The following is a 24,568-nucleotide window of genomic DNA, read 5'->3' on the forward strand; positions in this document are numbered from 1 at the left end:
CCGGTGAGATACCATTTTATAATTACTAGAATGGATACAGTTAAAAAGATTAACACCACCAGTGTTAGTGAGAATGTGGAACAGATGGGACACTCGTACATTGTTAGTGAAAATGAAAACTGGCTTAGCCACTTGGGAAACTGTTTGGCATTTTCATACAAAGTTAAATATACATTTACTATATGAACAAGTAATTCTATTCCTGGACATTTATCCAAGATAAATAATAATATACCCATACACACTTGTGCAAGAATGATCACAATGGCTTTCTTTATAAATAGCCTCAAACTTGAACCAACCCCATGTCTAGCAACAGAAAAATGGATTAACAAATTACAAGAATTCATACAAAGGCATTTTACTGAGTAATAAAAAAAAAAAAAAAAACTGAACTCCCTCAGCAGGGAGTCTGCTTCTCCTTCTCACCCTCCCCCACCATGCTTTGTCTCTGTCTCTCTCTCATTCTCTCCCTCAAATAAATAAATAAAATCTTTTTAAAAATAATTATGTACTATCATATAACATGCTATTTACAAATATAGAATGTTATATGACAATGCTCAGAATTCCATATTATATTTTAAAAATCATATAAATTATATTTTATAATCCTAATATTATAAAATATTTTATATACATTAGAAAAAATACTAGAGAATAAAATTCATCAAAATGCTAATGGTGTTTATGAATAGATAATGCTATTTTAGGTAGTATTCATTTCTTTCTTTTTATTTGTTTATAGTTTTCTATTTTTTTTTACTTTGATCATATAGTTTTTGTTTGTTTTGTTTTTGTTTTTGTTTTTTTTTAAAGATTTTCTTTATTTATTTGACAGAGAGAGACACAGCTAGAGAGGGAACAGAAGTAGGGGGAGTGGGAGAGAGAGAGAAGCAGACTTCCCATGGAGCAGGGAGCCCTATGTGGGGCTCGATCCCAGGACCCTGGGATCATGACCTGAGCTGAAGGCAGCCGCTCAACTGACTGAGCCACTCAGGCACCCCTGATCATATAGTTTTAATGGAGGAATCAAATTGCATGTAAAGATAGATGAGGCTTTACGATCCATAATACACAAGTTGATGTAGCAGGGACTTTGGAACCTGTAAAGTTTAAGTCAAAGAGTTTTAAATCTAGCAGTGAGACAAAGTGGAAATAGTTAAACAGCATGAGAACCAAAGAGCAATCACAATAATACTTTATAATTAATTTCCAAAACCTTCATTGACAATAATTAAAAGTTCTTCTAGTTCAAGAATAACTAATTGCCATCTAAAAAGTTAAAAATGTTACCAGTCAGATAAACTGAGCGGTTATTACATACTCACACAGCAGATCTCCTGAACTTCTTTTGTGGCGGCACCTTCTACTTGCTAATTAATATAGTTTGTGTATTTTATTGTAGGTTAAGGTGAAGGTGAATGCAACAGTAATTTTAGAGTCTTTTTTATATTTACTTTCATTTATATTGTTTAGCACTTCTTTTGTTTAGCATTTCTTTTATATGAAAGTAACAGCTAAAATAGGTTAAGTTAATGTGCAGCTATTCGTTGAGAATTTTGTTTTCTTATAAATTATCACACATACAGAAGAGTAACTATATATTCACAAATTTTTTGTTATCTTATGGTGGTCCCCCTATGGTCTGGTACTATTCTTTATCTTTATATGTATGCTAAAGAGACTGAAAGACTAGAGTATTAGATCTTATAAAATTATTAAAACCTTAGAAAGAGAAACAAGTCTTCTGTTATTTCTACCATATCCCAATTTGAACAATCATGACTGAAGAGAAAAGAGGTTCAAACAACTTTGCCTTAGGATATGCCCAGGAAATACTTAATCTGTGATTAACCTATTTCAGAGGGAAAGGGTTTTGTTTTGTTTTTTTTTCAGACAGCAAAACTAAATCTTGAGTTAGAAGTAAGAACAGATCAGAATTTAGTTACCTTAAAATGGTATCATTAAAAAATTTTCTAACTATAGAACCATTAGTGTTATGTTTCCCTTTTGGGATTATAATATAATTGCTCATTTAAGTAATGATGCTATTAGGCAGCCATCTGTAATAAATGTTTTTATAGTTCGTCTAAAGTCATGTTTTTAAATACCAAAATATCAGATTAAATAGTAAAACTTCAAATTTTAAAGACACTGAAACCTGGAATGAAATTTTAACTTAAAATTATTTCTGCTGGCGTGCCTGGGTGGCTCAGTTGGTTAAGCAGCTGACTCTTGATTTCAGCTCAGGTCATGATCTCAGAGTCCTGGGATGGAGCCCTGCCAGGTTCTACACTCAGCAGGAGTCTGCTTGAGGATTCTCTCTCCTTCTCCCTCTGTCCCACCCTCCCCTCATGTGCTCTCACTCACTCTCCCTCACTCTCTCTCTAAAATGAATAAATAAATCTTTAAAAAAATATTTCTACCCATTAATCAGTGCTAAGTAATTGAAATCTAAGGACAGAACCTTTTTATATACTTCTACTTGGAAGACAATGGCCATAGAATTTATATTTACTCTAGATGTAAGAAAAGGAACAAGCATGTAGTTCTTAACTTTTGATAATCTGATATCTTCTCCATCTTCAGAATGATTCGTCATCTGCTTATTGTTTGAAATATCTTTCTGTAGTAAGCTGGGGGTGGGAGAACAATGGAGAAGGAGCAATAGTACCTATATTTAAATCTTTCTTTGCAAGATTTTATCCAAAACTTTTTAAAATTAAACATTTTGGAGCACAAGCATTTTCTTGATACACAAAAAAACTTCATCTTGATGAAGTTCAATTAATTTTTTCTTTTGTTACGTGTGCTTTTCATACCATATTTAAGAAACCATTGCCTAATCCCAGATCAAAAATTTTACCCCTGTTTTCTTCTAAGCATTTCATAGCATTACCTCTTATATTTGAGTCTTTGATTTCTTTGGAATTAATTCTTATACATCATATAAATTAGAGGTCTGCATTTATTCTTTTGCATGTGGATATCCACTTGTCCCAAGATCCATCTTTAAGAAGACTGTTCCTTTTTTTTTTTTTCTTTTTTTGAGAGAGAGAGGGAGTGCATGTGTGAATGGTGGGGGAGGGGCAGAGGGAGAGAGAGAATTCCAAGCAGGCTCCACATTCAGCACAGAGCCTGATCTCAAGATTCTGAGATCATGACTTGAGCTGAAAGTAAGAGTCAAACACGTAAACAACTGAGCTTCCCAGGCAACCCAGGACCATCCCTCATTGAATAGTCTTGACAACATTATTAAAAATCAGTTGACCATGGATGTAAATAAATGTTCATTTCTAGATGATCAGTTTTATTCTATTGAGATCTATATAGAGAGAGATATAGATATAGATAGATATATACATACATATATATATGTATGTGTATATCTACATACACACACACACACACACACATATATTTATATATATATATATATATATATATATATATATATATATATATCCTTATGCTAATGTCATACTGTTTTGTTTGGTGTAGATTTATAGCAGCATTTGAAATCAGACAGTGTGAGTCTTCCCACTTTGTTTTTTTTCCTAGATTGGCTATTTGAAGTGCTTTGCAGTTTCATATGAATTTTAGTATCAGTTTGTCCACTTCTGAAAATAAGTCAGTTAGATTTTTAAAAATATTTTATTTATTTATTTGAGACAGAGAGAAAGAGCAGAAGCTGAGAGGAGGATCAGCAGGAGAGGGAGAGTCAGACTTCCTGCTGAGCAGGGAGCCTCATGCAGGGCTCAATCCCAGGACTCTGAGATCATGACCTGAGCCATAGGCAGGTGCTTAATCGACTGAGCCACACAGGGGCCCCTCAGTTGGAATTTTAATAGAGAATACATTGCAATCTCTATATTGACTTGAATAGGAGATCAATTTAGGAAGTATTGCCCTCTTACCAATATTATATCTTCTGATCTGTGAACACAGCATGTTTTTCCATTTCATTAGATCTCCTTTAATTTCTTTCAGTGATGTTCTATAGATTTCAGCATGTGCATGTTTTACCTCCTTGGTTAAATTTACCCCTAGATATTTTGCTCATTTCCATGCTTTAGTAAATGGAATTGTTTATTAATTTCATTTTTGGATCACTAGTATAAAGAAATAAAAGCATGGGATGGAGGGCAGAGGGAGAGGGAGAGAGAGAATCCCAAACAGGATCCACTCTCAGTGAAGAGTCTTATGTCCCAACCGTGAGATCATGACCTGAGCCAAAATTGAGATGGAAACTTAACCAAATGAAACACCCTGGCATCCCTATTGTGATGTCTTTATCTGGCTTTACAGTCAAAGTAATGCTGGCTTCATAAAATAATTTAGAATGCATTTATTCCTCTTCTATTTCTAGAAGAGTTTGAGAAGAATTGGTGTTAATTCTTCTTTAAATGTTTGGTAAAATTCACTGGTGAAGCCATCTGGTCCTTATCTTTTTTTTACTGGAAAGTTTTCAATTACTGATTCAATTCCCTTGCTTATTATAGATCTTTGGAGATATCCTACTCCTTCTTCAGTCAGTGTAAACAATTTGTATGTTTCTAGGAATCAGTCCATTCCATTTATGTTATCTAGTTTTTTTGTTTTTCTTTTTTTTTTTTTTTTTGGTATACAGTTTTTCATAGTATTCTCTTATAGTCCTTTTTATTCTGTAAAGTTGCTAGTAATGTCTTCCCTTCATTCCTGACTCTTGTAAAATGAATCTTTCCCTCTTTTCCTTGTCAGAGTAACTAAAAGTTTGTCAATTTTTTTTATCCTTTTAAAGAACCAACTGTGGTTTGCTTATTCTTTATTCATTTCATCTTATTCCACTCTAATATTATTTCCTTCCTTCATCTTTCTTTAGATTTAGTTTGCTTTTTATTTTCTAATTTCTTACAGTGGAAGTTTATTAATTTCATTTCTTCCCTTTTGAATACAGGCATTAGCAGTTATAAATTTCCCTCTATACATCACATTTGCTAAAACTGATAAGCTTTGGTATGTTGTGTTTTCATTTTTATTTATCTCAGATTGTTTTCTAATTTCTTATGTGATTTTTTCTTTAACTCATTGGTTTTTTATGAATGTACCACTTAATTTCCACATATTTGTTAATTTTTTTTAGATTTCCTCTGTTACTAATTTTAATGCCAGTATACTGTGGTCAGAGAAGATACTTTTTATGGTTTTAATCTTTTTCAATTTATTGTGACTTCTTTTGTGGCTTGATTTTATCTATCCTGGAGAATGTTTTCTGTGCACTTGAGAAAAATGTGTAATCTCCTGTTGTTGGGTGGAGTGTTCTATATATGTCTATTAGATCTATGTGACTCATGATGTTGTTGAAGCCTTCGATTTTCTTATTCTCTGTCTAGGTAGTCTATCTATTATTGATATCGGAGTGTTGATATCTCCAGCTCTTATTGTAGAACCAACTATGTTTCTCTCTTCAATACTATTAATATTTGCTTCATACATTTTGAGTCTCTGACGTTTGGTGCATATGTATTTATAAATATTAATATTTTGATGGATTGTCAGTTTTAAAATTATGTTTTTCTTTGTCTCTTTTAACAAATTTTGTCTTAAAGTATTTTTTATCTGATATTAACATAGCCATCCTAGCTCCCTTTTGGTCACTATTTGCATGGGATATCTTTTTCCATTGTTTCAGTTTAACCTATTTGTTTCTTTGGGTCTAAACTGAATCTCTTGTAGACAGTATACAGTTGGATCTAGTTAAAAATCTATTCTGCCATCTCTGCCTTTTAGTTGGAGAATTTAACCAATTTACATTTAATGTAACTATTCATAAGGAAGAACATACTTCTTTCATTATGGTACTTGTTTTTATATATCTTTTATCATTTTTATTCTTCAACTGCTCCATTACTGTCTGCTCTTATGATAAATCAATGTTTTCTAATCCCTCATTTTGATTCCATTTTCATTTTTTACTATATATGGTTATTTTCTCAATGGTTGTCCTGGGGATTACAATTTAAATTAATACCAACTTAGTTTCAGTAATACAAAAACTTTGCCAAATATCACTCTGCCCCCCCTTTTACAATGTTATGTCACAAATTATAATCTCAACATTATTTGCCCATCAACATAGATCTATACTTATTACTTTATACAGTTGTCTTTTAAATTATAGAAGAAAAAAGAACAGTTACAAACCAAAAATATATTAATACTGACTTCTATATTTATTTCTGTGGTTATCTTTACCTGTATTCTTCATTATTTCATGTACATTTCAGGTACAGTCTAGTATCTTTCATTTCAGCCTGAAGAACTACCTTTAATATTTCTTGTAGAGCAGATCTACTAGTGAAGAACTCTCTCAATTTTATTTATCTGGGAATAACTTAATTTTTCCTTCATTTTTATTTATTTATTTATTTTTATGTATTTTTTTTATTTCTTTTCAGCGTAACAGTATTCACTGTTTTTGCACCACACCCAGTGCTCCATGCAATACATGCCCTCCTTAATATCCACCACCTGGCTCCCCCAACCTCCCAGCCCCCTGCCCCTTGCTGCTATAAATATTGGGGTACAGATGGCCCTTCTTTTTGCTACATCTTTATCTTTGGGGTAAATACCCAGTAGTGCATTTGCAGGGTCATAGGGAAGCTCTATTTTTAATTTCTTGAGGAATCTCCACACTGTTCTCCAAAGTGGCTGCACCAACTTGCATTCCCACCAACAGTGTAAGAGTGTTCCCCTTTCTCCACATCCTCTCCAACACACATTGTTTCCTGTCTTGCTAATTTTGGCCATTCTAACTAGTGTAAGGTGGTATCTCAATGTGGTTTTAATTTGAATCTCCCTGATGGCTAGTGATGATGAACATTTTTCATGTGTCTGATAGCCATTTGTATGTCTTCATTGGAGAAGTGTCTGTTCATACCTTCTGCCCATTTTTTTAATATGATTATCTGTTTTGTGTGTGTTGAGTTTGAGAAGTTCTTTATAGATCCTGGATATCAACCTTTTGTCTGTACTGTCATTTGCAAATATCTTCTCCCATTCCATGGGTTGCCTCTTTGTTTTGTTGACTGTTTCCTTTGCTGTGCAGAAGCTTTTGATCTTGATGAGGTCCCAAAAGTTCATTTTCGCTTTTGTTTCCTTTGCCTTTGGAGACATATCTTGAAAGAAGTTGCTGTGGCTGATATCGAAAAGGTTACTGCCTATGTTCTCCTCTAGGATTCTGATGGATTCCTGTCTCACATTGAGGTCCTTTATCCATTTTGAGTTTATCTTTGTGTATGGTGTAAGAGAATGGCCGAGTTTCATTCTTCTGCATATAGCTATCCAATTTTCCCAGCACCATTTATTGAAGAGACTGTATATTTTTTCCTACTTTGTCGAAGATTATTTGACCATAGAGTTGAGGGTCCATATCTGGGCTCTCTACTCTGTTCCACTGGTCTATGTGTCTGTTTTTATGCCAGTTCCATGCTGTCTTGGTGATCACAGCTTTGTAGTAAAGCTTGAAATCAGGTAATGTGACGCCACCAGTTTTATTTTTGTTTTTCAACATTTCCTTAGCGATTCGGGGTCTCTTCTGATTCCATACAAATTTTAAGGTTATTTGATCCAGCTCTTTGGAAAATACCGGCAGAATTTTGATCGGAATAGCATTAAAAGTATAGATTGCTCTAGGCAGTGTAGACATTTTAACAATGTTTATTCTTCTGATCCAAGAGCATGGAATGGTCTTCCATCTTTTTGTGTCTTCTTCAGTTTCTTTCATGAGTGTTCTGTAGTTCCTCGAGTACAGATCCTTTACCTCTTTGGTTAGGTTTATTCCCAGGTATCTTATGGTTCTTGGTGCTATAGTAAATGGAATCGATTCTCTAATTTCCCTTTTTGTATTTTCATTGTTAGTGTATAAGAAATCCACTGATTTCTGTACATTGACTTTGTATCCTGCCACATTACTGAATTGCTGTATGAGTTCTAGTAGTTTAGGGGTGGAGTCTTTTGGGTTTTCCATATAAAGTATCATGTCATCTGCAAAGAGAGAGAGTTTGACTTCTTCCTTGCCAATTTGGATACCTTTTATTTCTCTTTGTTGTCTGATTGCTGTTGCTAGGACTTCTAATACTATGTTGAACAAGAGTGGTGAGAGTGGGCATCCCTGTCGTGTTCCTGATCTCAACGGGAAGGCTGCAAACTTTTTCCCATTGAGGATGATATTTGCTGTGGGTTTTTCATAGATAGATTTGATGAAGTTCAGGAATGTTCCCTTTATCCCTATACTTTGAAGCGTTTTAATCAGGAATGGATGCTGGATTTTGTCAAATGCTTTTTCTGCATCGATTGAGAGGACCATGTGGTTCTTCTCTCTTCTCTTATTGATTTGTTCTATCACATTGATTGATTTGCGAATGTTGAACCATCCTTGTAACCCAGGGATGAATCCCACCTGGTCATGGTGGATAATCTTTTTAATGTGCTGTTGGATCCTGTTTGCTAGGATCTTGTTGAGAATCTTAGCATCCATATTCATCAGTGATATTGGTCTGAAATTCTCCTTTTTGGTGTGGTCTTTGCCTGGTTTGGGGATCAGTGTAATGCTGGCTTCATAAAAAGGGTCTGGAAGTTTTCCTTCTGCTTCAATTTTTTGAAACAGCTTCAGGAGAATAGGTGTTATTTCTTCTTTGAAAGTTTGGTAGACTTCCCCAGGGAATCCGTCAGGTCCTGGGCTCTTGTTACTAGATATCGGTCTATCCAGGTTGTCAATTTCTTCCTGGTTCATTTTTGGGAGTTTAGAGTTTTCCAGGAATGCATCCATTTCATCTAGGTTTCTTAACTTATTGGCATATAACTGTTGATAATAACTTCTGATGATTGTTTCTACTTCCTTGGTGTTAGTTGTGATCTCTCCCTTTTCATTCATAATTTTATTAATTTGAGCTTTCTCTCTTTTCTTTTGGATTAGTGTGGCCAATGCTTTATTGATCTTATTGATTCTTTCAAGAAACCAGCTTCTAGTTTCATTGATACGTTCTACTGTATCTCTAGTTTCTACCTCATTGATCTCTGCTCTAATCTTGATTATTTTCCTTCTTATGTGTGGAGTTGGTTTGACTTGTTGTTGATTCTCCAGTTCTTTAAGGTGTAGAGACAGCTGGTGTATTCTGGATTTTTCAATTTTTTTGAGGGAGGCTTGGATGGCTATGTATTTCCCCCTTATGACCAACTTTGCTGTGTCCCATAGGTTTTGGGCTGAAGTGTCTTCATTCTCATTGGTTTCCATGAATTGTTTAAGTTCTTCTTTGATTTCCTGGTTGATCCAAGCATTCTTAAGCAAGGTGGTCTTTAGCTTCCAAGTGTTTGAGTTCCTTCCAAACTTTTCCTTGTGATTGATCTCCAGTTTCAAAGCATTGTGGTCTGAGAATATGCAGGGAATAATCTCAGTCTTTTGGTATCGGTTGAGTCCTGATTTGTGACCCAGTATGTGATTGATTCTGGAGAAGGTTCTATGTGCACTTGAGAAGAATGAGTATTCTGTTGTTTTAGGGTGGAATGTTCTGTATATATCTATGAGGTCCATCTGGTCCAATGTATCATTCAATGCTTTTGTTTCTTTATTGATTTTCTGCTTGGATGATCTATTACTGAGAGAGGCGTATTAAGATCTCCTACTATTAATGTATTCATATCAATATGACTCTTTATCTTGATTAATAGTTTTCTTATGTAATTGGCTGCTCCCATATTGGGGGCATAGATATTTAAAATTGTTAGGTCATCTTGGTGGATAGTCCCTTTAAGAATTATGTAATGTCCTTCTGAATCTCTGACTACAGTCTTTAGTTTAAAATCTAATTTATCTGATATGAGAATCGCTACCCCAGCCTTCTTTTGAGGCCCAGTGGCATGAAAGATGCTTCTCCATCCCTTCACTTTCAGTCTGGGTGTATCCTTAGGTTCATAATGGGTCTCTTGTAGACAACATATGGATATGTCCCATTGTTTTATCCAATCTGCAACCCTGTGTCGTTTTATGGGCACATTTAGGCCATTCACATTGAGAGTGATTATTGATAGATATGTTTTTATTGACATTGTGTTACCTTTGAAGTCTTTCTTTCTGTAGATTGTCTCTATATTTCTGTTCAATGATATTCTTAGGATTTTTCCTCTTTTATAGAACCCCCCTTAATATTTCCTGCAGTGTCGGCTTGGTGGTCGCATAGTCTTTTAAGCCTTGCCAGTCATGGAAACTCTTTATCTCTCCATCCATTTTGAATGTCAGTCTTGCTGGATAAAGTATTCTTGGCTGCATGTTCTTCTCATTTAGTGCCCTGCATATATCTTGCCAGCACTTTCTGGCTTGCCAGGTTTCTGTGGACAGGTCTGACGTTATTCTGATGGACTTTCCTCTGTATGTAAGGAGCTTCTTTGTCCTAGCTGCCTTCAAGAGGGCCTGCCTACAATTATAATTCTTCATTCTTACTATTAGGTGTCTCGAGGACTTTCGAGAATCTATACTCTTGGGGGGAAACTGTTCTGCCTCTAGTACATGAACACTGGTTCCATTCGCGAGATTGGGAAAATTTTCATGGAGAACGTGTTCCACTATAACTTCTAGACTTCTTTCTTTCTCCTCTCCTTCAGGGATTCCAATAATTCTGACGTTGGAACATTTCATAGCATCATTTATTTCCCTGATTCTGTTTTCGTGGCTTCTAAGCTGTTTGTTCCAGGCTTCCTCCTGATCCTTTCCCTCTATCTGTTTGTTCTTCCGATCACTAATTCTATCTTCTGTCTCAGTTACCCTAGCTTTTAGAGAATTTAGATTAGATTGGAACTCATTGAGAGCATTGTGAACATCATCTCTGGTGGCTTTCAGTTCTGCCCTAACATTGTGAACATCATCCCTGGTTGCTTTCAGTTCTGCTAATCAATTCCGTTTGGTCATCCATGGCCCATGGCTTTCTCCACCCTAGCTATTGCCTGGATAATTGTTAGCCTGAATTCTCTTTCCGACATATTGTCTATGTTGATAGCCGTTAGTTCCATTGCAGAAGGCCCATCCGCTGTATTTTTCTTCTGTTGGGCATTCCTCCTCCTAGTCATTTTGGTGAGAGATGGCTGAACGGATGTAGCTGGATGTATCAACCATGGTGCAGTCAAGGTGCACCCTGGAATGCTTCTGAGCAATCAGGAGTCCCCACCCAAACGAGAGAAAAAAGAAAAGAAAAAGAAAGAAAAGAGAGAAAGAGAGAGAGAGAGAGAGGAAAAAAAGGGAAGATAAAAGAGAAGGCTCAGCCCAAATGGGCCACAAGGTAAGATTTATGAAGTATACAAACAAAAACGGACAAACAAAAAGACTGGTAAAAGTATATGACAAGAGAAAAAAATATATATATGTGTGTGTGTGTGTGTGTGTGTGTGTGTGTGTGTGTGTGTGTGTGTGTATAAAAGAAAAAAAAAAAAAAAGAACCTCGTCAAAAAGAACCCCAAGTATAAGATTTATATACTATCAGGACAAACACAAATACACAGAAACACTGGCAGAAGAAAAAGATGGGAAAGTGGTTATAAATTCTCAGTGTGGGCGAGGAAGATTATTTTGATTCTTCCTGGATGTATCTTGATATCTTTGTTAAAGGACTCAACTTTCCTAAGATAAAGGGAGATTAAAAATTGGTTTACCTATAGAGGTAGCATTGATTGAGGAAAGGGGATTACCTTGAAGTTTAACTCTATATGAATATTAAAAAATAAAAATAAAAAAAAGAATAAACTAAACTAAAGTTTTAAAAAAATTAAAAAATAGAAAAGCAAAAGAAAAACACAGGTATTTGTATCAAAAAGTTCAGGTTAAAAGGTTATTATGGGGGCACCTGGGTGGCTCAGTGGATTAAGCCTCTGCCTTCGGCCCAGGTCATGATCTCAGGGTCCTGGGATTGAGCCCTGCATCGGGCTCTCTGCTCAGTGGGGAGCCTGCTTCCCCCTCTCTCTCTGCCTGCCTTTCTGCCTACTTGTGGTCTCTCTCTCTCTGTGTCCAATAAAAATAAATAAAATCTTAAAAAAATATATTCTTAAAAAAAAAAACTTTTAAAAAGTTATTATGGAGTTTGATGTTCTGGACATCTCACTGTGATGGTAAATAGGTTAAAAAATTATCTATATATAAAAAAATGAACCAGAATAGTGGGAACGAATTAAAAATAAAAGTTGTATCTATGAAGTAGTGGTGGTTGTTGTCTTGTCGTCTTTTTTTTTTTTTTTTTTTTCCTGGTTGGTTTTCTTGGGAAGGGGCCTGCCACGTGGGTTTTCAGGCAATGTTCCCTGAGTTAAGTCCTCCCGCCCCCCCTCAAGGGGGTGGGCTCTGAGGAAACCGGTTTTTCAGGCTTTTGTTCTCTGGAGGTTTTCATGTTTGTTCATTTTTTTTTTCTCTCGCTGTGACAGCTTTTGATGGTTTTTGGAGGTTTAGAGGAAAGCAAACTGCACCCCGACCTCCCTCTCAGAGAGAAGCCTCAGTCTGTTCCCCTTTGGGTGCTGCAAAGCACATAAGTTCCCCCTCGGCCGCTGGCAGAGCAGGTTCAGAGTCGCAGTCCCTGGGGACACAGGAACTCCTGCTTGTACCCAAAACCACGACAGCAGTGGCTATCTGGGCTGCTCCAGACCGCCAGAGAAGTTCCAAGCAGCGATTGCACACTGAGATTTTCCCGCTGGCCCGGGCTGGGAGTGCCTGGTCTTTCTAGGTCCAAGAGCGCCGGGCTTGCGTGAACCTCTCTCAGGGGAGGGTGTGGGGCACACACATCTCAGGCACTGATAGCGCAGCACGGCGCTCGCGTGGAGAATGCAAAAAGGCTGTACTTCTGCCGGCTGGCGAGGCTCCCAGCCCCTCACGGGAGCCGGACCCCACATGTTCTCAGGCGCACTGGCTGCTCAGGGACCAAGACCTGGTTTCTCCGCCTCACTTTCTCTGGCTCAGCACCAGGGGTGGCTGTCCTGCGTCCAGGGACTTAAGCCCCTGTCCCTAACCGCCCCAATTCCCACAATTTCCTCCCCGCGATCCTTTTCTCTTTCTGAGTGCTTTCAACCAGACTCCAAGTTAATGTTGGTCCCAAGACTCAGGGCACTCTCGTACTGGGGTATTACTTTCCAATGGGTCACCTCTGGTGGCTCCCTCCCCCTTTTGTTTATCTTCTGATATCAGTCCGATGTTCCCACTCCGCTTTACCTGACCACTGGCATCTTCTGCCCCCAGAGATCCAGATGTGTATAATTCTGATCTCAGGCTGATTTCATGGGTGATCAGAGTTCTTTAGTAGGTAATAAGCTCACTTTAGGGTACAGGTTGAAACGGCGCCTCTTCCTACTGCTCTGCCATCTTGTCTCTCCTCTCCTTCATTTTTGAAAGACAGTTTTGCCGGTTACAGAATTTTGTTGACAGTTTTTTTTTTTTTCTCTTTTAGCATCTTGAATATGTTACTTCAGTGCCCTCTGACCTCCACTGCTTCTGATGAAAGAATAGATCTTAATCTTACTAAGAATCCCTTGTATATAGCAGATACTTTTCCCAGTTGCTTTCAAGATTTTCTCTTGATCTTAGCTTTCAAGAGTTTGATTATAATGTGTCTTAATATGAGTCTCTTTAAGTTTATTTTACTTTGATTACTTGAGCTTCTTGAATATGTAGATTTAAATCTGTTGTCAAATTTGGGAAGTTTCAGTCATTATTTCTTCAAATGTCCCTACTGACTTTTTTCTCTCCTTTCTGGAACTCCCATTTTGCCAATTTTGATATTCTTAATAGTGTACCACAGATCTCTTAGGCTCTGTTTATTATTCTTCATTTTATCTTCATTTCTGTTCCTCACACCACATAATCTCAATTGACCTATATTCAAATTTACTGACTCTTCTACATGGTTGAATCTGCACTTAAATCCTTTTAGTGAATTTTTCATTTCAGTTATTTCAATTCATTTCAGTTATTGTATTTTTCAACTTCAGAATTTCTGTTTGGTTCCTTTATATAATTTCTATCTATTTATTGATATTCTTTTGTTGTTGTTATTAAACATCATTCTTTCTTTACTTTAGTTCTTTGTGCATGGTTTTCTTTAGCTTTTTGACCATATTTAATAAAGTTAAAGTCTTTGTCTAGTAAGTATAATGCCTGAGCTTCCCGAGAGACAGTTTCTGTTAATTTAATTTTTTCCATGTGGGCCACACACACTTGTTTCTTTCCCTGTTTCTTTTTTCTTTTCTTTCTTTTTTTTTTTTTGAAAAATGGAAATTTTGAATATTATAATGTGATAAATCTGGAATCAGATTCTTCATCCTCCCCAGCATTTATTGTTGTTCCTTGTTGTAGTTGCTGCTGTTGGTTTGTTTACTGGCTTTTCTGATTAATTCTGTAATATCTTTGTTTTATATAGCCACTGAAGTCTCTGTTCTGTTCTGTTGACTTAGTGATGAGCTAGTGGTTTAACAGAGATTTCCTTAAAGCCTTGAACAAATAAAAACTTCTTAAAATTTAGTTTTTGTGCATGGACTTTGTGTGTGTATGGTATGTTGGGACATGTCATCAACACTCAGTCAGGCACTTTACAGCTTTGCCTTAGACTTTACTTCCTGCTTGTGCAGAGTCTCAGGTCAGCAAGATATGAAAGTTTAAGGCCTTATTAAGTCTTTTCTGGGTATTTTCCAGCTTTCCAGATACCTGGGACTATATGGAAGCTTTTCAAAACCCTTTTTGCTCAGATCTCATTCCCCAGCCTTTCTTCCTTTTTGTTTAGTCTGTTTTCTGTCCTAACCATTATCTCTTGTTCCAAGTGACATCAACCAATCCATTTGCCTTTAACTGTTTAGTCAGATGACCCCCAAGTAGGGATCCCAGCCTTAGGAATGTTCCCAGTTGAACATAAATAAAGCAGACCCTTTGAAACACAAGTCAAAACTACAATGACATAGCACCTTAACACCTGTCAGAATGGATAAAATCAGAAATACAAGAAACAACAAATGTTGGCGAGGATGTGGAGAAAAAAGAACCATCTTGCACTATTGGTGGGAATGCAGACTGGTACAGTCACTGTGGAAAACAATACGGAGGTTCCTCAAAAAGTTAAAAATAGAACTACCCTATGATCTAGTAATCACACTATTGGGTACTTAGAAAAATACAAAAACAGTAATTCAGAGGGATACATGCACCCCCATATTGCAGCATTTTTTACAATAGCCAAATTATGGAAGCAACCCAAGTGTCCATCAATAGATGAATGGATATAGAAAATGTTAAATATATATATGTGTGTATATATATATATATATATGTGTGTGTGTGTGTGTGTGTGTGTGTGTATGTGTGTATACACACATACACACACACACACCACACAATGGAATATTTTTCAGCCATAAAAAGAATAAAATCTTACTATTTGCAATAACCTGGATGGAGCTAGAGACTATAATGTTAAGCAAAATAAGTCAGTCAGATACACAAATACCGTATGATTTCATGTATATGTGGAATTTAAGAAACAAAATAAATGAGCAAAGGAAAAAGAGAGAGAGAGAGAGAGAGAGATAAGCCACGGAAAATAGACTCTTAACTCTAAAAAACAAACTGATGGTTACCAGAGGGGAGGTGGGTGGGAGAATGGGTAAAATAGATGTTGGGATTAAAGAGTACACCTGTCATAATGAGAACTGATTAATGTATAGACTTATTGAATCACTGTATTGTACACCTGAAAGTTATATAACACTACATGTTAACTACACTGGAATTAAAAAATAAATAAATAAAGGCAGGCCCTTTGAACCAGTCTTTCAGGGATCCTCCAGAAACGTCAAAATGAGCAACCACAATTTTTTAAGAATAAGATCCATTGTGTTTGCCTAGTACTACTTACTTGTCCTGAAAATGCATGATGTTGTCTTTGAGTTCACCACCGACCTGGGGAATGGGAAATAGGACACTGGATAGAACGGTATGTTAAAATGTCACAAAACTCTTTTACTCAGATTCAGCTGTTTTCCTCTTGTTAAGCATCCCTCTGGTTTCTGTAAGCTTTTGATTCTTCTCCAGGGTTCCAAAAAAAGTTGATTCTAATAGTTTTTGTCACTTTATTCATTGCTTTTATGGATGGATAGACTTATGGGTTTCTTTGTTCTACTACTTTTGCTGATACCATTACCCAAAACCATTATATTTTAATTGCCTATTCATTTATGTTTACTACATTATAATGAGCCTGAGAGCAGGTAGATATTGCATTTGCATTCCTAATAAGTTTACAGATGATGTTGATGATAATGGTTTAGGAACCACTGACCTAGAGCAAGCAACATCTAAACTGAGCCATGAAAGAATAGATAGGAATTAGGTAAATTAGGTATTGGTATTATGGGAAGGAGGAGCAGTGAGGAAAGCTGAGGGCAAGGTTCAGACAGAGGACAACAGCATATAGTTCACAGGGACCTGCAGGTTTGTAGGAAAAGGAGAGTGGTGAGAGATGAGGCTGCCAAGGCAAGAGAGAACCAATATTCAAAGACATTTAAAGGCCTTTTACCATACTAAGGAGCTAGGATTTCAGTGGAGAGCCACTGAAGGACTATAATCAGGGAGCAACATGATCAGAAGTGATCACTGGCTTCAGTGTAAGGTGTGGATTGAAGGTGGACAAGACCAATAAGTAGACTAATTATGAAGCTACTGGAGGAGTAGGTTGATGACCAAGAACTATATAGGGACAGTGAAGATAAAGAAAAAGAAAGATTTGAAAGATATTTAAGAGGTAGAAATTAAATTCCTAAACACTCATTGCATGTCTAGAATGTAGGTGAGGGAGAAAAATTAAAGTATATTCCTAGGTTTCTGCTTTGATCAATTAAATGGTAATAGTCACTGAGACAGGTAACACAGGAGAAAAGAAGGCTAGAGGAGCAAGGAGTGGGGAGAGGGGTAATTTAATTTGGGGACCTGTTGATGTCTAGTAGGTCACTGAGTAGAGAGATTTTGAGCTCAGGAGAGAGATCTAAACTAAGACCCAGATTTGGGACTTTCCAGTCCATAGATAACTGAAACGGGAGTAGATGGAATTCCCTGGGTACAATATGTAGAGCAAGAAATAGATCTAGATGGCTACATTTTGGATATCCTTGAGAAATGCTACCACTTAAGGGGAAACCTGGGGAAGAGGAATCTGCATTAGAGACTACAAAGTTGCTGACAGAGGAAGAGGAAGAAAATCAAGAGGACATGACAGAATGGAAGCCAAGTGCTTTAGCCATGCTGAAAGGTGGAGAGAGATCAATTAACATAAGGAGTAACAATATCAATTATGTACTTGAAGACAGTAATTGATAACCTAAGTACAAGTCCTGACAGTGGAGTTTCATGCGTTTAAGCCAGAAATGTATGGGAAGTGAAAAAGTAGAGGCATGTAATATAGTGACAGCCAATTCATGGGTTGTCCTTTTCATTGTTTCAACATAATTTCTATGAATTTATCTACTACTAATAATGAAAACTTAATATAGTCTTTAAATATGCCTTTTCATATTAAATTCTGGAAATTCCCCGCAGTCTTCTTGTATATGTTACTGCTTTCCTTCAGAAATAGTGAGACCTTCTGAACAGATGGGTAGCCTGAAGATTTATCTATGAAAAAAATAGTAGAAAAAGTAATCTAAGAAATTTAATGATTGTATTTTTTTCCTACAGCTGTATTTCATACAAATGCAAATCTAAAGATTTCCTTTTTCGAAGTTGGCTTCTCAGGAATGAACCCATATAAACTAACAAGAGCTTCTTTTTTAAAGATATGGCAGAATTTTCATTTTATTTCAAGGCAATGCTAGAAAAATGCACCTTATTCCGTTATACCAAAACTAATATCCTGAAATGCTTACATTGAGGTGTAGACTTGTGTTAGTGTATTTCCCAGGATTCAAAAACCAGTTAAAATCAATAACGGGAGACTCATGAGGGATTTTGCTCTGTTTTTTTCCTCTCTGGAAATGAGATAATGGGATCTGTGACAATCTTGAATTCTCAGAATATATAATAAATATCCAGAGGGTCATCTGGAAAACATGAAAATTTCTAATAATTTAGAATTGGGATTTATTGACTGAAAGATTACCAATCTGGGATCATATAGATTTCCTTTGCAAAATGCAACTAATATTTCCTGCTCTGTACTTTGTTATGTGATTTCCTTCAGCTAGAATATCTCCTTATATCTTCTTCACTTTCCCCTATTTCTCTTGGCATCCATCAAAGTCCAGATCAAATACCACTGATTCTATTAGCTTACTAGACTTACTAAGTACATACAACATGGAATATATGCTGTTTTATATGGCAGTTATTTGCATACTTATTTCTAGTTAAACTGTAAGCTTCTGGAACTACATCTTATTCCCCCCTGTTGCCAAGCATGATACCCAGCATAGGGTTGTCACTATATAAATATTAATTTATTATGCTTTTACATTTCAGTTATTCAAATTATATCTAGAATTAGAAGAATTCTCTTTTTTCTGCCCAGCCAAAATATAGAAAGCCATAAAAATGGGCCATGTTTCCTCTTTTGAGTTCTTAGTCATTCAAAATTTAGAATTCATCCAGGTATAACCAGAAACAATGATGTGTACATAGTGGCTGCAAGTTTCTCCTACAGACAATAAGATTGGCACAAGCAAAAACATTAATTTGTTTTAAAGCTTCTCTTATTTCTAAGGGTTCTCTGAATTTTTTGATCTGCTAATTATAATAGAAGGCTTCTTGTAAGATTAGTCATTGGCCAATAAATTGATACACTTGTTTAAAGAAATGTGTAAGAGACTATAATTTAAAATGCACAAATAGTTATTTACCAATATTTTTAAAGGTTTTTTTATTATTTTAGAGAGAGGGAGAGAGAGAGCAAGCATGTGCACATGAGTGGGGGTAAGAGCAGAAGGAGAGGGAGAGAAATCCTCAAGCAGACTTTGCGATGAGCAGGGAAACCCACATGGGGCTCAATCCCAGGACCCTGAGATCATGACATGAGTCAAAATTAGGAATCAATGCTTAAGCGACTGAGCTGCCCAGGTGCCCCTCGTTTACCAATATTTTTGAGAAAAAGCCCCTTCTTTGATTATGGGTCTGGTATTTGGAGTGCATTGTTCTCTTTCTAACATAAATCACTGTGATGCATTATCTACTGTTCACAATGTTAATCTTTAAATAAGAGTGTAAATCTAAAGATTTTTGAAGTAATCTGAGTATAGATTCTTTCTAGATTTTTATGTTTATTGACCACCCCACTATATTAAAGTTTCCTCACTTTCCCCTAAGTTAACAGGTTATTTAATGATTCACCTATATGCAATCTTTCCAAAGCATTCAAGGTAGATTTTAATACAATTAAGTGTCATTTTGTTTCACAGTCATATGTAATTATTTTATCTATAATTTAGTTAAATTATATAAGGTGATAACAGTAGGCACAATCTGGGGACAAAGACAACTGATTCTTAACAAGTAGCAGTTCAGCTGGTTGGGGCAGAAGTGTTTGAGGCATACTAGACAGAGATAGCAAGTTAGCTGCCAGTGCTGGAATTTAACATGACAGGGACAGTACTCAATATGTTTTACATAGAATGGAGAATAACCATTAATCTGGCGAGCTACTTAAATGGAGAGTAAAGAGATCTACTATACTCTTTATTTTATACTAATATCTTTCTGACATTGTTTCACAGAAAAGTTAAGGGTAAGTATTTTATTTAGAATTAAATATCTTCATCCTCTGTGTTAGCTAAAGGACCATGGAGTTAAAAGTATAGGAGAAAGAAGAATAAATTAAAATCTGTTATAAAAAAAAAAAAAACTTTCTTTGCTTGATGTGTTGTGTTAATTTAGGAAGAGCTACCAAAGATCTATAGAAAGAGAAAAAATCGTATAATACATCTAGGCTATTTCAAGTGTGTAGGTTTCATTTCTGGATTTATAATCATTTTTATGAGGAATTCATAGGAGTACTTCATAAAAATTTTTTGAAAGAATGGCATGGATGAGGGAATAGAAAGTTTGGGAAAATAAATTTATTTTTGCTTTTTGGAAATTGATTATGGATAGTATCAGGAACCACTCAATTTTGTTACATGAAATATCAGAATGAGAGTGGGGAGTTAAATCAGCTAAGAATACTCTGGAGATAAAATTAAAGAAAAGGGCAAAAGAAAGGACTTTTGTAGTAAGGTTGGATTTTATCTTCACACAGTAAGAAAGATGGCACAGTTCTTAGATAATCACTTAATCCAGTAGTTCTCAACCCTGCCTATTCATTTGAATTACATACACACACAAAAAAATTTTTAATTGATTTCTTATAGGTCATCCCAAACCTCTTCCTTAGTATGGTGATCTTAATTCAGTTACTCCAGTATTTAAATACCTCTCCCATAGTTTTCATATTTATTTCATTATGATTTTTGGTAATGTGTTAAATTAATTACAAAGGGAGGTCATTCAGAATAATTTTCAGAAAATATTTTTCATATCATCCTACTGTAAAAAAGTAGCTGGTTCATGGAAGTTTTTGACTTAGTATAATATTGTGAAATCCGACTACTCATTTTCAGGACTATTTTTGATTCCTCAGAAACCCTGTTTGAACCAGCTTGTCTATGGATCTTGTCTATGGATCTTAAGATCTTGAGCATGTTCCTTAAAACATTAAGACACACTCAAAAGAATTCCATCCTATACAAATCTATTGACTCCCTGGCATCTAATGTAGGATACTTGTTATGCTCTTGGAAGATAAAAACTGGAATGAAATTAAGTGAAAAGATAAGCAATGCTGTTTGTGGGGTTTTTTCATGTTAAAACTCTGCATTAAGTAGGTTTTGGTGGGTTCAAATTTCACCCAGGTAAAATAAAATATTATGGAGTTTTTCTGAGGGTTAAATTTGCTTCACATGTTGATGTTTTGCTTTTCCAGGGTTTTGAAGGTGTTTCTTTCGCGAACAGCCCAGCGGATTCCATATATGACTGGTGGACGGGTCATGAGGATGCTGGCAGTAATGCTCCTGGTAGTATTCTGGTTTCTTGTCGGCTGGACTTCATCTGTTTGCCAGAATTTGGAGAGGCAGATTTCACTTATTGGCCAAGGGCAAACATCTGATCACCTCATCTTCAACATGTGCCTCACCGAGCGCTGGGATTACATGACAGCAGTCGGTATGTGGTCACTTGGTGTGTGTGGTTGGCTTGTCTTTTTTCCAGTGACATTAAAACAGACTTCCTTAGAAGCCTTACCGTATCCTTTACGAAACCAAAAGGGATTTCACCTAATGTGGTTTGGGTGAAACAATATTATAAAAAGGACAATAATGACGTGTGGAGTGCAGACTTTTTCTGAGTTTCCGTTCTCTTTCAAAGGCATAGAGATTTGTAGCTTTGTTGAGAAAATGTAATCAAGTAAATCAGGAAGGAGAAATGCAGCAAATAAGAGCAACTTCTTCGTATACAGAGACTTTCTGTTTTCCATCTTATCAGTGTATTCCGATTTGATTCGCAGTAGCTATTCTGATTTAGTTCTTCAGGTGGGCGCAAAAGGGAAACGTACTGGTATTTTTTATATAGTTTTGGTCCTTTGATATTTCAGGCTTGGGATCTAGGGCACTCTTTGGGTAAAGATTTTTCCCTGCAGACTTCTTAATTGATCTATCGTTCTTCTAAAGATAATTTATTAGGAATTCTCTTATTCCTAATATTCAGTATTACACAAAAATGAAGCCACGCTCACTGGGGTTAGTTAGAGTTCTGTGACCGAGAAGCTGGAGAACTTGGAGAATCACATGATGTCTTAGGCCAGAAGCACAGGTTTTTCTGGCACCTTGGTTTTTGGAAAATGAGGAAGAGAAATCAGTAGGAATATTTCTGTTGTTAACATTAGGCTATTTTAAGCTAGACCTCTAAAGATATGAAAAATAATGAAAACAAATTTTTGTTATTTGGTTGTCATTCCCCTCAGTACACCACAGAACGCATCTTATTTTTTGTTTGGCAGGTGTCAAAAATAAACACATGGGTCTAATTCCTATTTTCTGTCTCCCCCATATTTGGCAATTGTTGGTTGAATATTCACATTTAGTATTTTGCTAGAAGTTAATAAAAGGTATATTTAATTTATAACTTAAATGTAATAATATTTTTCTGGGCAAGATATTTTAGGAATTTTATTGGCCTGATATCTATAATAATAAAGAAATATGGGTATGTAAAAGGAATGATTATAATGATTCTATGTAAAGCCAACTATCATTATTTTGATCAATATCAAAGAAGATATCAGAAATTATCAGTAGATATATATCAGTAGATACCAATATCAGAAGATAAAACATAGAACTAGTCTGATTCTGACTTTAACATAGATATGAAAATTAAATAAATTGTATAGATATAAAATTACTACTCAGTAGAAGCCTCTAACATTATTTTACATTGTTCAATCCAAATTAAGCAAACTAGGAAAAATCATTTTCCCATGTTACTGTGAAGAAAAGCCCACTATATTTCATTTGTTTTACAATACTCAAAAATATACAATGATGCATCATTGGGTAGAAAATAAACAAGCAGAAAGTATGGCCTATTTATCTAGCATTTTTAAAAAATTTTGTACACCTTGGTATTGAGATGTATTTAAGACCTTTTAAAATTTCTTTTACACTTTGGAGGAAATCACATTTATGATTTCTGATCTCTATTTAGAAATAAATAGGAATATATAGCTGGCAGTAACCTTCAATTTATTTTATATAAACTTTTTTTTATATATAAGTAAAATTTTCATACAATGAACAAGACCCACTGAGTTCTATCATTTCTCTAGTACGTGTTGAACACTTTGCAGAAGATATAAAATGTATAAAATTTTTATTCCTCTCATCAAGTAGCTTACTGTTGGTTTATATTAAAAAACAAAATTTTGTGGTAAAGACTTTGGGCGTAATAGTAGCTCAATAAAGGAAGACAACAGTTTGGACCAGAACCTAGGAATCTTTAAAGAGTAGTTCTTTGAGCCATGGATAACACTTAGGTTATTGTAAAGTGGTACAGAAAATGTTCTCTTTGATAGGAATAGTGGTGGAAGTGGGTGGAATTTATATGAAATGTGAAGGAAATGCCCAACTAAAAAAAGAAGATTATGTTGGACTACATTGTGATTAATCCTGGATAGTTAACTTTATTGAGTCTTGAAAACCTGTTAGAGAAATTTGGAGAACTAGGAATGTGATGTGATGAATTAGTAAGGTCAATCTAGGAAGGTCAATCTAGATTGCCTTTAGAAGATATATATATATACACATATATGTGTATATATATGTACACACACATATAGTATCTGTGTGGTATATATGTTATATGTATATACGTGTATGTGTGTGTATGTATATCTGTATTGTATATATGTGTTATACACACACACACACACCAAATTCATGGGTTTGGAAAGATGAATCATTAAAATGGAGAAAGAGCAGTGATTCTCAAACGTGTGGTGTCAGAACCAACGCAGCAGCAACACCTGGGAACCTGTGAGAAATGCACATTCTGGGGCCCATCTCAGACTTACCTAGTCAGACACTGGGATAGTGGGGCCCAGGAGTCTGTGTTTAACACGCCCTGTAGGTAATTCTGATGCTGTTCTAAAGTGTAGAACTACTGACTCAGAGGAAATAATCAAATGAGCTTACATCACCTATCTCAGCTGTGCTCTGGGCACTCCGTAATACTGTTTCTCTGATCTGTCACTAGAAGATTCTTCAAATGGTGTAGTGTATCCCCTCTTCACACCTCCAAACTATCTGTTCCTCTTTTTGCTTAAAAAAGTAAGGTAGCAATCAGACATCAGTTGTCTTCCAATTCTTGTCCACATATCTATAAATCTTCCCATATTCCTACCCATTCTTATCCACCCCCCCCCATTACCTAAATACTCATTACCTGTGCCACACTCACCCAACATTAAACTCCTTATCTCCAGGCCTTTCTCACTTTATATGACTTTCCTATCATCTGAAACGCCCCTACCTCCCAGATCTCTCATTAAAAAATTCCATTCTGACCACAACTTTCTCTCTTAGATTATTTAACTACTCTGTCTGCAATAGCATTTAGATTCATCAGCTATTTTTATCCTGCTTTACTGCCCTTAAATTCTGCTTTCCTCCAGAGACACAGCTTACCAGGTAGCAAATTTTTCCACTAGCAAGGATGAAACTATGAAAAAAGTAAGCATTTTTTAATACAAGTACTTCTGGATCATACCAGAGTTAAGGGGTACACAGAGAGCAAGGAGGACTAAGCCCACCTTCCTGAGGAGTCTGGGGTGGGTAATACAAGAGAGACTAGCTTGAGGTCCGTAGCTTGAGTCAGCTACCGGCAATGCAGTTCCTTGGACAGTAAGCCGGCCTCTGTTAATGTAAGAAGAGAGGGAGAAGCTAAGAGGAGAGATGGATTATTATGATGGGAAGATCTAGGTCAAGGCTTTAGGAGTGAGATAAA

At 35.9% G+C, this 24,568-nt stretch overlaps 1 protein-coding gene across 1 annotated transcript in view; it reads left to right on the forward strand.

The window, feature by feature from the left end:
* Positions 1 to 24,568, forward strand: part of GPR158 (G protein-coupled receptor 158) — a gene marked incomplete at both ends in the record, with an annotated part of 320,694 nt that overhangs the window by 269,161 nt on the left and 26,965 nt on the right. Inside the window, one exon of the mRNA XM_080810173.1 lies at positions 20,994 to 21,232. Within this exon, the coding sequence (XP_080666299.1) occupies positions 20,994 to 21,232 (239 nt within the window). The remainder of the gene's footprint in view (positions 1 to 20,993; positions 21,233 to 24,568) is intronic.

This window comes from Martes martes, assembly GCF_963455335.1.
Source record: "Martes martes genome assembly, chromosome: 8".
Lineage (NCBI taxonomy): Eukaryota > Metazoa > Chordata > Mammalia > Carnivora > Mustelidae > Martes > Martes martes.